Source organism: Pimephales promelas, chromosome 12 (genome assembly GCF_988280905.1).
Source record: "Pimephales promelas chromosome 12, fPimPro1.hap1.1, whole genome shotgun sequence".
NCBI classification, from domain to species: domain Eukaryota; kingdom Metazoa; phylum Chordata; class Actinopteri; order Cypriniformes; family Leuciscidae; genus Pimephales; species Pimephales promelas.
This window is the reverse complement of record NC_142780.1, coordinates 26,396,061-26,410,281: the sequence shown is the minus strand read 5'-3', so window position 1 is coordinate 26,410,281 and position 14,221 is coordinate 26,396,061. Positions and strand designations below refer to the sequence as shown.

At 37.0% G+C, this 14,221-nt stretch overlaps 1 protein-coding gene across 10 annotated transcripts in view; it reads left to right on the top strand.

Moving 5' to 3' along the window:
* Positions 1 to 14,221, top strand: part of ptprub (protein tyrosine phosphatase receptor type Ub) — a 223,210-nt gene that overhangs the window by 185,562 nt on the left and 23,427 nt on the right. For 5 of the 10 annotated variants that reach the window (XM_039679819.2, XM_039679818.2, XM_039679811.2 and 2 more), the window contains 5 exons: positions 4,168 to 4,240; positions 4,509 to 4,585; positions 6,394 to 6,411; positions 11,839 to 11,875; positions 13,514 to 13,611. In XM_039679819.2, coding sequence (XP_039535753.2) covers positions 4,168 to 4,240; positions 4,509 to 4,585; positions 6,394 to 6,411; positions 11,839 to 11,875; positions 13,514 to 13,611 — 303 coding nt within the window. The remainder of the gene's footprint in view (positions 1 to 4,167; positions 4,241 to 4,508; positions 4,586 to 6,393; positions 6,412 to 11,838; positions 11,876 to 13,513; positions 13,612 to 14,221) is intronic. The other 5 variants (XM_039679822.2, XM_039679815.2, XM_039679812.2 and 2 more) reach the window with 4 other exon arrangements.

Genomic DNA, 14,221 nt, shown 5'->3' with positions numbered 1-14,221 from the left:
CGCGAGACGCTCTGATTCTGAATGGAAAGTTTACTTTTAAAAAGTTGCCAAATGGTTCCATTGACAAGACCAAAGTGATCTGTGTGTTTTGTCATTGTGGACTGAGCGATCATCATCACAGCACGTCTATTCTGAAATACCGCTTGATGGCCAAGCACACACACCTGATGCAAATTCTCCGCCCCCTCGTCAATATCAGGACCTCCGTCAATATCAGACCTCAGTCAGTATTTCTTTCACCCTTTTATTGATGGACAGTGTTATATTGTGTGAGAGATTATTTGCTCCAAGTGAGAATGTTAGTGTGAAATTGAACACAGTACATGTCAATGTTGTTTTCAATAAAACAAAAAAAAAAACATTTGCACAAAGCAAGCCGATCCACCTTTCCATCTTGATGAGAGGATTGAAATGAGAAAAAAGAATGGGACAAAAAAAATCAAGAGACATTTAGAAGAGATAAAAATGTGCGTTTAATAGCAATTAATTGTGATTAATCGCGAGTTAACTATGACATTAATGCGATTAATCGTGATTAAATATTTGAATCGTTTGACAGCACTAGTTTTTTTTAAATTATATTTTTATTTTGATTTGTTTTAATTGTACTATTTTTGTTTACTTTAACATATTTGTTACTTGTTTTTCTTGTTATATTTCCATTTTACAAAAACAAAACTGACGTAAAGTGATGAGTATAACATGTCGTAAATGAGCAGTTCACAAAGAACCTTGATGCATTATACATTACATAAGACAACTGTGGCTTTTTGAGTCATTCTTCACGCATGTCACATGTCTCCCCCATGGACTATAGAGGAGCAGTTATTGAGATGAAAGTAGAGGTCATATTGCCCCTCATCATTACTGCACAAAGAAAGAGCACATACCATCTCTTTTCCTCCCTCTATCCCTTCCTCCGTAGCTACTTTTCTCTCCTCAGAATGCGGCTTGAGCATCTTCTCTCACCGTCACACTCTTGTGAGCTGTTGACTCTCCTCTAACTGTTGTTGTCCACAGAGCTACGAGACAAAACATCCCTCCACGCAATCAGAGTGGTGCCACTGGCCTGCCTCTCTAGAGCTCAGCTTGTGGACTCATTAAACTCTCCCCTCAGTGTGAAACAGATTCAGCTCAAAAATCAATACGCACTCTCCTGGACATAGTGACACTGCGCGCGCGCGCGTGCGTGTGTGTGTGTGTGTGTGTGTGTGTGTGTGTGTGTGTGTGTGTGTGTGTGTGTTTGAGGTCAGTGTCTTTGTGCTTCATAAGCGGAAAAAAGAGACACAGAGTTTGAGAGGGAACACAAATGTACCGGCTAGGTTTCATAAGCTTTATTTCCCCACGGACCACAAGTACAGTCCATTGATCAGTGCTTATTGACAGGATCTTTAGTTTAGATAGTGGAAAAAAGAGAGTAGAGGTCTGTTCGACAAGCAAAGCGCAAAAGTATTTGGCCTAGGAGATTTGTGAATATATATATATATATATATATATATATATATATATTTATGTATATATATACATACATGTGAATATGTATATATATTCAGAAATGGTTTGCTTGAAACATTGTGCTTGTGTTGTATTTCCTGAAAATATATCAAGTGGCATTTTTGTAATGCAAAGAAATTGTCTGTGTACTTTTTGAGGTCACTGTGTAAGAAACACACACACGTGTGTACAGTGTGTGAGGTAAGGAATTAAAAGTAATGTGAGTTACTCTATGTAGTCAGATTACTTTTTTCAAGTAACTAGTAAAGTAATGCATTACTTTGAAATTTACAAAAAATATTTATAGTTTACAATAAATATATAGTTACTTTTTTCAAATAAGTACTGCCGGTTACTTTTTTTTTCCTGACTGACAGGTCTCCTGTCCCCATGTTGAGAGTGTGAGTGCTGTGTAAACCTGATGGTTTTTGTATAGTTTTAGACTAAATGTCTGCATACATTTACTCATCTCATTTCCACAAAAACAGATTCATTCCTCCTGAATAAAAAGTGAAATGAAAACCTGCAATTAATCTCACTTTATTAAGCAATGTCTTTGCTGTTGGCCTTTGATGAACCAATTTAACCATACTAATAAGCAAAAATTACTATATAAACATCACAGGTTTGAATTAGCATTTCCTTCAGCCTGAGGCTTATTAATTTCACTTTTGGTCTAAAACTGCATTTACATTTGCCAGAATAGAACTTTTTTTATGAAAAATAAACAACAAGCCCAGGTAAGAAAAAGTAACGCAAAAGAAATGTAGTTTGTTACTTTACATAAAAATACTTTACATAGTAATGATGTAATGAAATTCTGTATTGAAATATTGTAATGCATTACTTTTAAAAGTAACTTTCCCAAACATTTATATGCACTCACCTAAAGGATTATTAGGAACACCATACTAATACTGTGTTTGACCCCCTTTCGCCTTCAGAACTGCCTTAATTCTACGTGGGATTGATTCAACAAGGTGTTGAAAGCATTCTTTAGAAATGTTGGCCCATATTGACAGGATAGCATTTTGCAGTTGATTGAGATTTGTGGAGATTTGGTGGAGATTTAGATCCCAAAGATGCTCTATTGGTTTGAGATCTGGAGACTGTGGGGGCCATTTTAGTACAGTGAACTCATTGTCATGTTCCAATTTGAAGCCATGAAACCAATTTGAAATGATTCGAGCTTTGTGACATGGTGCATTATCCTGCTGGAAGTAGCCATCAGAGGATGGGTACATGGTGGCCATAAAGAGATGGACATGGTCCGAAACAATGCTCAGGTAGGCCGTGACATTTAAACAATGCTCAATTGGCACTAAGGGCCTAAAGTGTGCCAAGAATACATCCCCCACACCGTTATACCACCACCACCAGCCTGCACAGTGGTAACAAGGCATGATGGATTCATGTTCTCATTCCGTTCACGCCAAATTCTAACTCTACTATCAGAATGTCTCAACAGAAATCGAGACGCATCAGACCAGGCAACATTTTTCCCGTCTTCAACTGTCTAATTTTGGTGGACTCTTGCAAATTGTAGCCTCTTTTTCCTATTTATAGTGGAGATGAGTGGTACCTGGTGGGTTCTTCTGCTGTTGTAGCCCATCTGCCTCAAGGTTGTGTGTGTTGTGGCTTCACAAATGCTTTGCTGCATACCTCGGTTGTAACGAGTGGTTATTTCAGTCAAAGTTGCTCTTCTATCAGCTTGAATCAGTCGGCCCATTCTCCTCTGACCTCTGGCATCAACAAGGCATTTTTACCCACAGGACTGCCGCATACTGGATGTTTTTCCCTTTTCACACCATTCTTTGTAAACCCTAGAAATGGTTGTGCGTGAATATCTCAGTTATTGAGCAGATCGTGAAACACTCAGACCGGCCCGTCTGGCACCAACAACCATGCCATGCTCAAAACTGCTTAAATCACCTTTCTTTCCCATTCTGACATTCAGTTTGGAGTTCAAGAGATTGTCTTAACCAGGACCACAACCCTAAATGGATTAAAGCAACTGCCATGTAATTGGTTGATTAGATAATTGCATTAATGAGACATTGAACAGGTATTCCTACTAATCCTTTATGTGAGTGTCCCATTTTAGAAGTGCTTACACCTAGTAAACCTAGTTTGGTGTAAAAATGTTCTTCTTTTTTACATTTATATTTCATTGCATGCTAGATTTGATGGTCAGGGTTTGGAGGCATCTGAGAATCTGCAAAAAAAAAAGATGAGAAAGATGCTAATCAATTAATTTAGAAATGTTTTGGTGTACAGATTCAACATTCTGTTTTATCGTACCTGTTGTCCACTGTGTAATGTCATATGTTCATCTCCTTTCAGTAATATATGCAGTTGCACATAATAAATCGAGTGTTAACATAAAAATTCTTTCAAATGGTCTCCTTTTATGTTCAACAGAACCATGAAATCATATTTATCCTTCGTGAAAGTGAAATTGTTTTTAAATTAGCTTAATATAATATCAGAAAATACATTTTTTGGGGGGTTGCAAAGCAATCTAGTCCCTCTGGTCTAAATTCTGTTTATGTGAAACATTTTCTTTTAATAAAATGTATTTCAAACAAAATCTAAGAATACTGTGATTATCTCTCACAACTAACAGAAATGATCTTTCTCTCTCTTTCTTTTTATTTGATTATTTATTTGTAGAGCTTCTTTGATGGCTGGGATATCAATAAGAAGAAGGATAAAACTAAGGGAAGAAACGATACCCTGATGGGTTGTGAGTCCATTTTTTTCAGTTTTTGCATGCTTTTAAAAAATATCATAATTGAAGAGTAATGCCTTTTAGAATTTTTCAGTTTGTATGGCATTGCACATTCTATCTGTGATGTTATAGGACCCAGTTTACTAAAGGAACTTTGTAAATCAGATAACAGCTTTAACATTTCCTGTAATAAACCTAATTTGCATTGAAAGGAGACTTGTTTACTGCACTAAAGTAATGCAGCTGTTTAACCCCAAAGTGAGCTCATGTGATTGTGTTTCAGATGACCGTCACAGGGTGAAATTGCACCCGCTGCTTGGTGATCCCAACTCCGACTATATCAACGCCAATTACATCGATGTAAGTCAGCAGTCACATACTCTCTTCAGCCAGACTCACAGACATTCACACTGTTTCTGTTATTATGTAGCTCCCCTGGACTTTATTCAATATCTTTGGACACTCTCACCATATGTGGTATATCATCATATCAGTTTTGATAAGAAAACTTTTTAGGCCTCTAACTGTCCTTTTTGTGGTGGGTGAGGTTTGGTAGCTTGTTATTTTTGTCCTTGTGTATCTGACCTCCCAAAAGAGAATGGAGAATGGAGATAATGTGGTCAGATATGAAGCGTAGCCTACTAACATGTGTGGCAAAGTGTTTTAGGGTCACATGCCCTCTTTAAACCTGCTTTTCAGAGCTGAGTGATTTGAAAGAAATTGGAAGAAAATGAATAGCCATGAGTCATGTAATTATACAGTATGCAGTGTTGGGGTATTTTGTTATTTTTCTCCTCCAAATCTTTCATCGTTGGCCATAATATCAATTCATCACGAAATACCTTGAAATGCCATTGTTTCATTATACAAGGCCAATTTAACAAGAATTGATATTTTTTTTTTTTTTTTTTTTTTTTTTTTTTTGTCATTTTATCGCTCATTTTATTTTGGGCTTATGTAGAAAAGCACACAAAAGTCAAAAAAGGACCTATAATGAAAAATGACTTATTTTAGTGTTTTTGTAAACTGGCAGTAAGTAGAGGCTATTAGGGAACATATTAAAGTGAGTGCAGCTCTGTTGTTTAATGTGTTTACTCCTTCTCATTTCTGTCCATTCTTTTTGAATATCTCTTGAATCAACCCAATAAAGTAACTAGCTTACACAAGAATCAGAGCAATTTAAAGGAGAAGTTCACTTTAAAAAAAAACATTTGCTGATAATTTACTCACCCCCATATCATCCAAGATGTCCATGTCTTTCTTTCTCCAGTCAAAAAGAAATGAAGGTTTTTGATGAAAACATTCCAGGATTTTTCTCTATATAATGGCAGGATTTTTCTCTATATAATGGACTTTACTGGGCACCAGACGGTTCAAGTTGCAAATGGGAGTTTCAGTGCAGCTTCAAAGGGCTTTAAACGATACCAGACGGTGAAAGAGGGTCTTATCTAGCGAAACAATCTGTCATTTCAAAAGTTTTAGAAGCACAAATGCTCGCCTTGCTTTGTTCCGTGATGCCCGTTCGTGACTCTCCTGTTCGAACTCGTTCATCAAAATGAACAAATCGTTTTTCGAGTCATTTCGTTCGTTGAATGAACCAAATGACTCGAAAAAAGATTTGTTCATTTTGATGTTCGAATCAAAGTCAATTCAAAGACATGGACATCTTGGATGACATGGAGGTGAGTAAATTATCAGCAAAAGTTTTTTTTAAAAGTGAACTACTCCTTTAAAATACATTCCTAGCCTAAAAGGCCATTTGTTTAATTTCCCAATTTTTGAACATTTCAACCAGCCCCACATTGCATCACTGATTCAACCACTGGAGTTTGGGGGCGTGGCTATCAGTTTGGCCAACCAATGGCATTTTTTCGATTATTTTTGATGGCGCTTGAGGAACAGAAACAACACACATCACACTTTAAGGTTTAGTCTGCAAAGATTTGCTCACCTTCACATCCAAAATGTATGCCTCCATTTTAAGTGTCTTTCCCCTGGCGTGAAGCTTAGCCAGCTAACACAAGTCTCTCTTTCTTTCTTCCTCTGATTCTCTCTCTTTCTGTCTGTGATCTGTTAATCCTCTGGCTCTTTTCAGCCTCTCATTAACTAGAGTCTGTCTTGTCTTTTTCTACCCCCCTTCCCCACCTCTTCGACTTTGGACCCTGTAGATTCGGATAAACAGGGAAGTAAGTACTTCGCTACTCTTTCTTTTCTTTCTCTCTGGTTTCTTTCCCTCTGTTCCCCCCCATAGATCTCTCTTTTTGTTTCATGGCATTGCTCCGTTTGGATTACTTAAACATGAGGAAGAGTGGCTCCGTGACACACAGATCTCCTTTATATTCGTCCATAAAAGTGAACGCATAAAACTTTCAGCTTCCATCTGTTACTTTTCTTTGATTTATTTCGTACCGATACCTAGTTTTCAGTTTCAATTTAGAACAAAATCATCTTTTCACATTTTGTATCTTGTCTTGGCCAAGTTGGTGCTCAGGTGGAGGTCAGCTCCCATTCTGACCAGTTGAAAAGTGCCCAAAACCCCTTTAAATCCAGATTTTGTTTGGCCATCAAAGCTTGAGACTACTGAACTGCACCTGGGCATTAGCAGACTATAACTTTATCTTCATCATTGATGTCCTAAAGTTAAGACAAAATATGTTGGTGACTGACGGGAAGTCAAAAGTTTAGAAGAATAGACAAGCAGCCCATAATTAAATAGATTTCACCTTTCAAATTGAACGAAAAAGTCGATTTGCTGGTTTTTAAAAGAGTTTGTGGCACTTAGAAGACCATCTGACCACTCAGCTAAACACCAATTTGGCAGGCTGGGAGATCAACTAGACCAGATCGAACCAGTTAAGACCAGCAAACCATCTGAGGCTGGTTTAAGCCAGTGTTTTATAATTATTACTGATGACCTATGTATGAAAAAGAGCAGGGTGACTCTTAATAAATAACTTTTATAAATAAAACGATGTAATTAAACAACAGATGAGTAGCTGTGCGTTTTTTTTAATATGAACATATGAGAATATAAATCAGCATTCATTATACATATGTAACACTTTAAAGATCATTTGTTTTTTCGAAAATGATAAAATATCATCAGTATGATCAAATGATCAAATATCAGACCTTTGGAGAAAGCATTTTGATCTCTTGAGCTTTTTATGCAGAGCATCAGTAGCGTTATTTCCGCGTTTTAAGTTGCTAAGTGTTGTAAAGTGTTGTGTGAAGCCCTTTTTAGTATTTGTGTTTGTTTTTCTCCCTTTAATGAGCCTCTGTGTCCTGTAAACTTTCCTTCTATTTATAAATCAACCATTAAATATGTAACTTCATCATCTTGATAAATCGTATTAAAGCTGCATTTCAGCCACAGTGGTTTGTTGCAGTTGCAGCTTTGGGCTTGTGATATGATCATCACGAATTTGATGGCAGATAGGGCGACCTGTGAACTAAATCATTACTGAGATTCCCTATCGCTGTGTGTCCTTGAGCAAGACACGTACCTCCCATTTTCTCCAGCGGGACGGTCACTGTTAGTGCGCTATAAATCCTATTGCACTGCTGCGGAATGTACTGCACCTTCGTTTAGTCATTTTTTGAAGACCTATATGGCTGACCTGTGCTCTTTGGTCATGGTTGTCTTAGATTTGGAGATTTATATAGAGACATACATAAGACTAGAGTGTTTTATTTGTTGTGAATAAAAGCTAGGCTCCAAGATAAGGTTTTGGGGGGTTTTTTTACAGCTTTTTAACACATTTGCAAAATGTAATATTTCATTCTACGTTCTAAGGTTGGAAATGATTAGATTAACTGCAAGCTCACACAGTGTAAATACATCTTTGTAGATAGCTGCCTTTATGGGGAGTCTTAGACAAGAAGGTCTTCGTATTTCGGGGTCCCTGGCATTAAAAATGTTTGAGTAAGTAATAGAAAATCATGCTACTACTTTATGAATCAGCAGGACAAAGCTCTCTTGCACCACAATTATCTTCCAAATGTTTTTTCCCCTTTAAACCTCATAGAGTGAAGAATCCTTTTTATGTGGAACAAACATCCCCCACCATTTTTTTTTCTTCATCTACTGTGTGTCTGTTTCTGTGTTTGTTTGTACAGTGTTCAGGAAATAGCTTGGCCCAATCTAAAATGTAGTAGGCGTCTGCAGTGTTCTAAATGGAGCAGCAAATGCTCAGCAACAATAAAGAACATGTCTCTATTATTCCGCTAACGTCTGTTTAATGAAAACAGATCCAGTTTTTGGGAGCATCCCCAGGTAGTTCTTTGAAAAGGCTCAGCTTTGATGAATAAATTGCATGTTTTGAGATGTTCCTTGAGTTTCTTTCTCCCTGATCATTCCAAACATGAGCTGTTGGAGGAATTGTGTTGGGAGCTGATGTCCTCCATGATGAGTTTTATGTTTGGGCAAATGACTATTACTTTTTTAGCAGAAGCCTTTTTGTTTGTTTGTTTGTTTGTGGACTTAGCTGCATTAATAATGTTGGAGAGTAACAAAGCACACACTAGCTATATTCAGAGATGTATAAAGTACTAGAAACCCGGATTTGAGTAAAAGTACAAGTGCTCTATCAAAAAAGTGACTTGAGTAGAAGTTGAAGTGCTCTTTAAGCACCACACTTAAGTAGAAGTACTAAAGTATTCAACATTTTTTGTACTTAAGTATTGCAAGTATTTTATTTTAAAATGCACTACTTAAGTACTAAAAGTAAAAGTACAAGTATTGTGTCATGTAATTATTAAAGAAAGCAGTCAAAAGTTTGAACTAGTAATCAAATAAGGCGCTTTGGCGGGATACAAATATGCTTTGGCGGCCGACAAAAAAATGTCATTGCAGGACAACCCCTGCATTAGTTGTCAATGTGTGTGTCAAGCAATACCATCCCCTTTAAAACTGGCGTGTGATTTAGGCAGCATGAAAGCCAACTTGCAACGAATGATTCGTCAAATTTTATAATTGTAACGAGTAACTAGCAGAACATTCAAAAAAAAGTATCGAAGTAAAAGTATTAAATTCATCGAAAATATCTACTGAAGTAAAAGTAGAAGTATGAGAAAAAACAATACTCTAGTAGAGTACAGATACACCATACACTTAAGTAGTTCTACTTCGTTACTATACATCTACTTGACTACATTTTTTTTTTTTTTTGCTTTCAGTTTTTGGAATAAGGTATCTTTTCCCATAAGTCCCGCAAAATGGACTTAGATGTCAGTGAGTTGTTGTCAAAATTTAAACACACTCTCCTTAGAAATTCTTAAGTAGTGTTGGGAGGTCAGATTCATTTAATGGCGCTTTTCCACTACAGTACCAGCTCGACTCGACTCTGCTTCCACTGTGTAAAAGTTGTACCTGTTCCTGCTTTCGGGTACTTCTTTTTGTACCATCTCAGGCGAGGTTCTGAGCGAGCTAAGGCGATACTACAGTAAAATGTGACATGAAAACAATGCCGACTGCTGATTGGTTAGAGAGAATCGTCACCATTCATCGAGTCATCATTGCACGCGACAGATGGAGTATCCAGAATATCCCCGGCATTCTTAAATAGTTTGGCCAGAGATAGTTACAAAACTTACTACTACTATTATGGCAGCTGGGAAGAATACGCCGTGGTCAAACGAGGAGGTGCAGACTTTCCTTTGTTTGGTTGCTGAAGAGAGGATCCACCGAGAGCTTGATGGGCCAACGAGGACCGAAAGGCGTCGCTATTGAGAATGAGGAGTCACGTGCCGATTTGGGCGGGGTCTGAGCCGGTCGGCCATGATGGTAGGAGACGCTATCAGTTACCAGGGGCAACGCCTTTAGAACCCATAGACGCGACCAAACATTCCAGAGCTCTTTAATTTTCGTGCATTTATTATTTTGGCAGGACAGACACAGATTTAAGAATATGAGGAAAAAAAGGAAGAAAGTAAAGCAATGCTAAAAGATAAGGTGAAAGAAAAGGGACCTTACAGGAACAAACTCACACAAAGTGCAAAACATTGGAGAAGCACCATCAATATATTTGTTCGGTCCCACTTTATATTAAGTGGCTTTTAGTACTATGTACTTACATTGAAATTAATAGTTTGTTACAATGGACTTATTGTGTACTTACATGTTTTTACATTGTACTTATATTTTAAAATTCCAGCATGTAATTACAGCCATAATTACTTTATGTAATTACATCTGTAATTACACAGTTGACCCTCCCCTCACACCTTAACCTACCCTTAAACCGACCCATACCACCACACCTATCCCTAACCTTACCCATATCACATCTCAATAGCAGCAAAAGTGTTTTACAATACAACAGGAACACAATAATACATTGTACTTATTGTTCAATGTAAGTACATAGTACTTAAAGCCACTTAATATAAAGTGGGACCATTTGTTCTTTTGCACTAATAACAGTATTATTATTTTATTATTATTACTTATGTTGTCCAAATAGCCTATATATTTCAGTTCTCAATAAATATTGTTAGGCCATATCAAGTTGTTTCAAACATTTATTTCAATGAAATAAAAAAGTAATGAACAAGGCACTCAAACACTTTTGCATATGTTCGTTAAGGCACAGCAAACAGTGAAAATCGTATACTAAAGGCATCAGCAAACACAGCAATCCGCGTCTTCTCGTCAGGTTAGACTCTCCCTGCTGTGTCCATTTCTGTAACCCCAAAATCTGTATTCCATTGTTCCTATGTTTTCCAAATGAGTTCTTAACGCAGCAGTTACTTCCAGGCATGGTAAAACAGTGCGGTATTGCGAGAAACTCCTTTACTGCCGAGCTAAAAACACACGTAAACAATACTGTTTTGCCGTGGGAATCCTACCAACATGGCGGAGAGGGGAGGGGCTCTGTAAAATGACGTCAACTCCTCATTCTCCATGGCGACCGGGTACTATTTGTGGCGGTACTGTCTGCAATGGAAAACGGAGTGAAAATCGAGCCAAACCGATACTGGTAATGGAAAAGCGTCATTAGTGAATCAGTTAATTTGAATTCATGAACCATTAATTTCAGTGGTTTATTTGTGGTTTAGATTAATGTGTTTAGAGTTGCTGTCATCCTAATTTAGATTCTCATTTTATGTTCCAGGCTAAAAAAAAAAAACCTTTAATCAAATAACATAATTATTTAATTACAGATAAAATGCTTTTAAATCTCTTCAATGTAACTTCCTTTTATCTGTAACTTATGTAGTGTAGCTAATTACAAATCTTGACTGTAGCAGTAATTTTTTCCTTATTAAAATATGTTTACCTCTAAAGAAATGAATCGTACTAGTACTATATAATTGAGAAATACATCTGTTTTTTTTTTTATTCTGTGCATTTTACATTATAACATTTAATGGAACCAAGCTAAAATTGATTAATCAAGATGAATGTTTTTTTAATCAATTAATATTCCTATTTTAAAATCATGCACACCTACGTAAGATGAAGATTGCAGTCATTGGTCGTTACATAGAGTAGATCAGGGATGTCCAAACACAGTCCTGGAGGGCCACTGTTTTGCAGAGTTTAGCTCCAACTTGCCTTAACACACCTGCCTTGAAGTTTCTAGCACGTCACCTCTCTCTCTCTCTTTTAGGGTTACCATCGATCCAACCACTTCATCGCCACTCAGGGTGAGTATCTTTGTCTGGACAGGAGTTGTGTGTGTGTGGGTGGGTGAGTGGTGTGTGTGTGGATGTGTGTTGATTTGGTTCTTTGGTCTGGCAGTGTTCATTCCCAAGAGGGAGAGCCTCTTTTCTCTCTTCAGTCTGAGCCTTTGGGTTTGTGTGTGATAGAGACTGACACCTTGAGAACACAGAGATCTTTCCAGAATCTAATGAGTTCTGATCCAGGAAATTATAGAGGTGTGTGAATAGAGATGCTGCAGCAAAGTCGTGATTACCATCTGCTGTCTTCTTATGCAAACCACCAGCTCAATGACTACAAGACCTTGGGTGGATAGAAGTCTCAGATTGTGTTCACTGCAATTATTTTCATAAAATATTTTGGTCTTGTTATTGAATAATAATATTTTAACATCTGGATAAAATGCCTTTTTTTTTTTTTATTTAGTGTTTCCTGATGGCATTTTTTTTTTCTCTTGCTTTAACCATAAACATCTCTCTATTTTGTTATTTATAACAAGATACTGTGGTGACCAAATGTCCATACAAAGATAGTAAAAGATGAAATCACCTAATTTGGGCTACATGAACATAATAAAGTTAATACTTAAAGTGCCCCTATTATGCTATTTTAAACATTTATAATTTTGCAGTATCACCTCTTTTCTCACAGTGCCTGAAATGGCTCTGTAAAGGATTAAGTCTCTCTAAACTCCACCTTTCCAAGAGCTTCCTCTGCTCTGATTGGTCAGTTAGCCCAGTCTGTTGCAATTAGTCTACCGCTTACAGTGCATGTTGGAAACGACCATTACTATATCTGAATTTCAGCTCCGGAGTCTTCCTCAGTGATTTTATGTAGTATATACAGTGATACGAACAATAGTAATGGCGTCCGTTTTACCGCTTCAATTCCAGCCTGATTCTTCATTCTCGGTGCATGGAAAGTGGATTTATTGCCCTTCGTCTCAACATGTCGACAACACGACATGCTTTAAAGTACCAAGTAGACGTTGTTCACAGGCAGCCAATGAACACCATAGGCTGGTGTTATGCAAATTTGTTACAAACCAATGTAAATATTTTACAGAAGTGAGACTGGAACTTTTTTCGGCAGTTCAGAAATTTTTTTTTAGGCAATATTTTGATAATATTCGAAACCCAGAGTAGAAGCACTTTAAAATCTCACCATGCAAAAAAAAAAAAACTTTCTGTAGCTCTGTTTAAAAACAACAAAAGTCAATGGAAAGTCCCCCACCGAGAATGTGAGAGAAATACCAGACATAAACCGACCCCTATTCCTTTCTCAGCTCTATTAAAACAAGGTCACCTTCTTCTCTCATCGTTTCAGATAAATAAATTATTATGCATGTTTGTGGTTTGTCTGTCTTTCCCCCTTATTGAATTTCGAGGCAGACTCAATTGATGAGAGAAATTAGCTTTTTCTATCAGAGAGCCACTTCCTGCTGGGGTTAAAAACGGTTTTATTCGGCAGAAATGTCTGCTATTGAATTACTCTCTGTGAGGCTGTGGATTACTGAACTGCCTTGTAACATGCTATGACACTTGGTAAATTAAACCCGCTGACTGGAGCATTGGCTGCCATTTGATTGAATGTGTGTATATGTGTGTTTTTCTGTTTGTTTACAGGGCCCAAGCAGGAGACAGTGTATGATTTTTGGAGGATGGTTTGGCAAGAGAACTGCTTTAGTATCGTCATGATCACCAAGCTAGTGGAGGTGGGCAGGGTATGTTCTAGATCCTTCCTCATCTGCACACTAACCCATGAACTAAAGACACTTCCCGCTCACAACAACCCTACACATTTCATTCGACCATATCACTTCCAAATGTTTGTGTATTTGTGGGTCTGTGACTTTTATGTGCGCTTGAATATTTGTAAATGATTTTATCATCACTTTCCATTCATCAGCCAGTGGACTATGTTTGTAAATATTATGTTTTATATTTCAATATTACAGTATACACAAGAATTACCATAGAAATATTGTGGGGTTTTTTTGTGTGTGTGTGTTTTTTTTTTTTTTTGGACATGAATCATATATGAATATGAAAATCATTGATGTATGGTTTAGTTATGATATTACCATATTGCTATAATATATACAATGGTATTGACTGATTACCATATTCATGTTCTATCATGTAGAGAAGCACTACTAAATCAGTACGCATATCAGCTATTTTTTTTTTTTGTTTGTTTATTGAAATGGTTTGATTTTGGATATTCCAGTGTGCGTGCTTATATTCACTATTTTTTACATTTAGAACATGCACTTCATTTAACACTCACTTAATGTTAACCTAATAATTTAATCAATTAAATATAATCTCAAA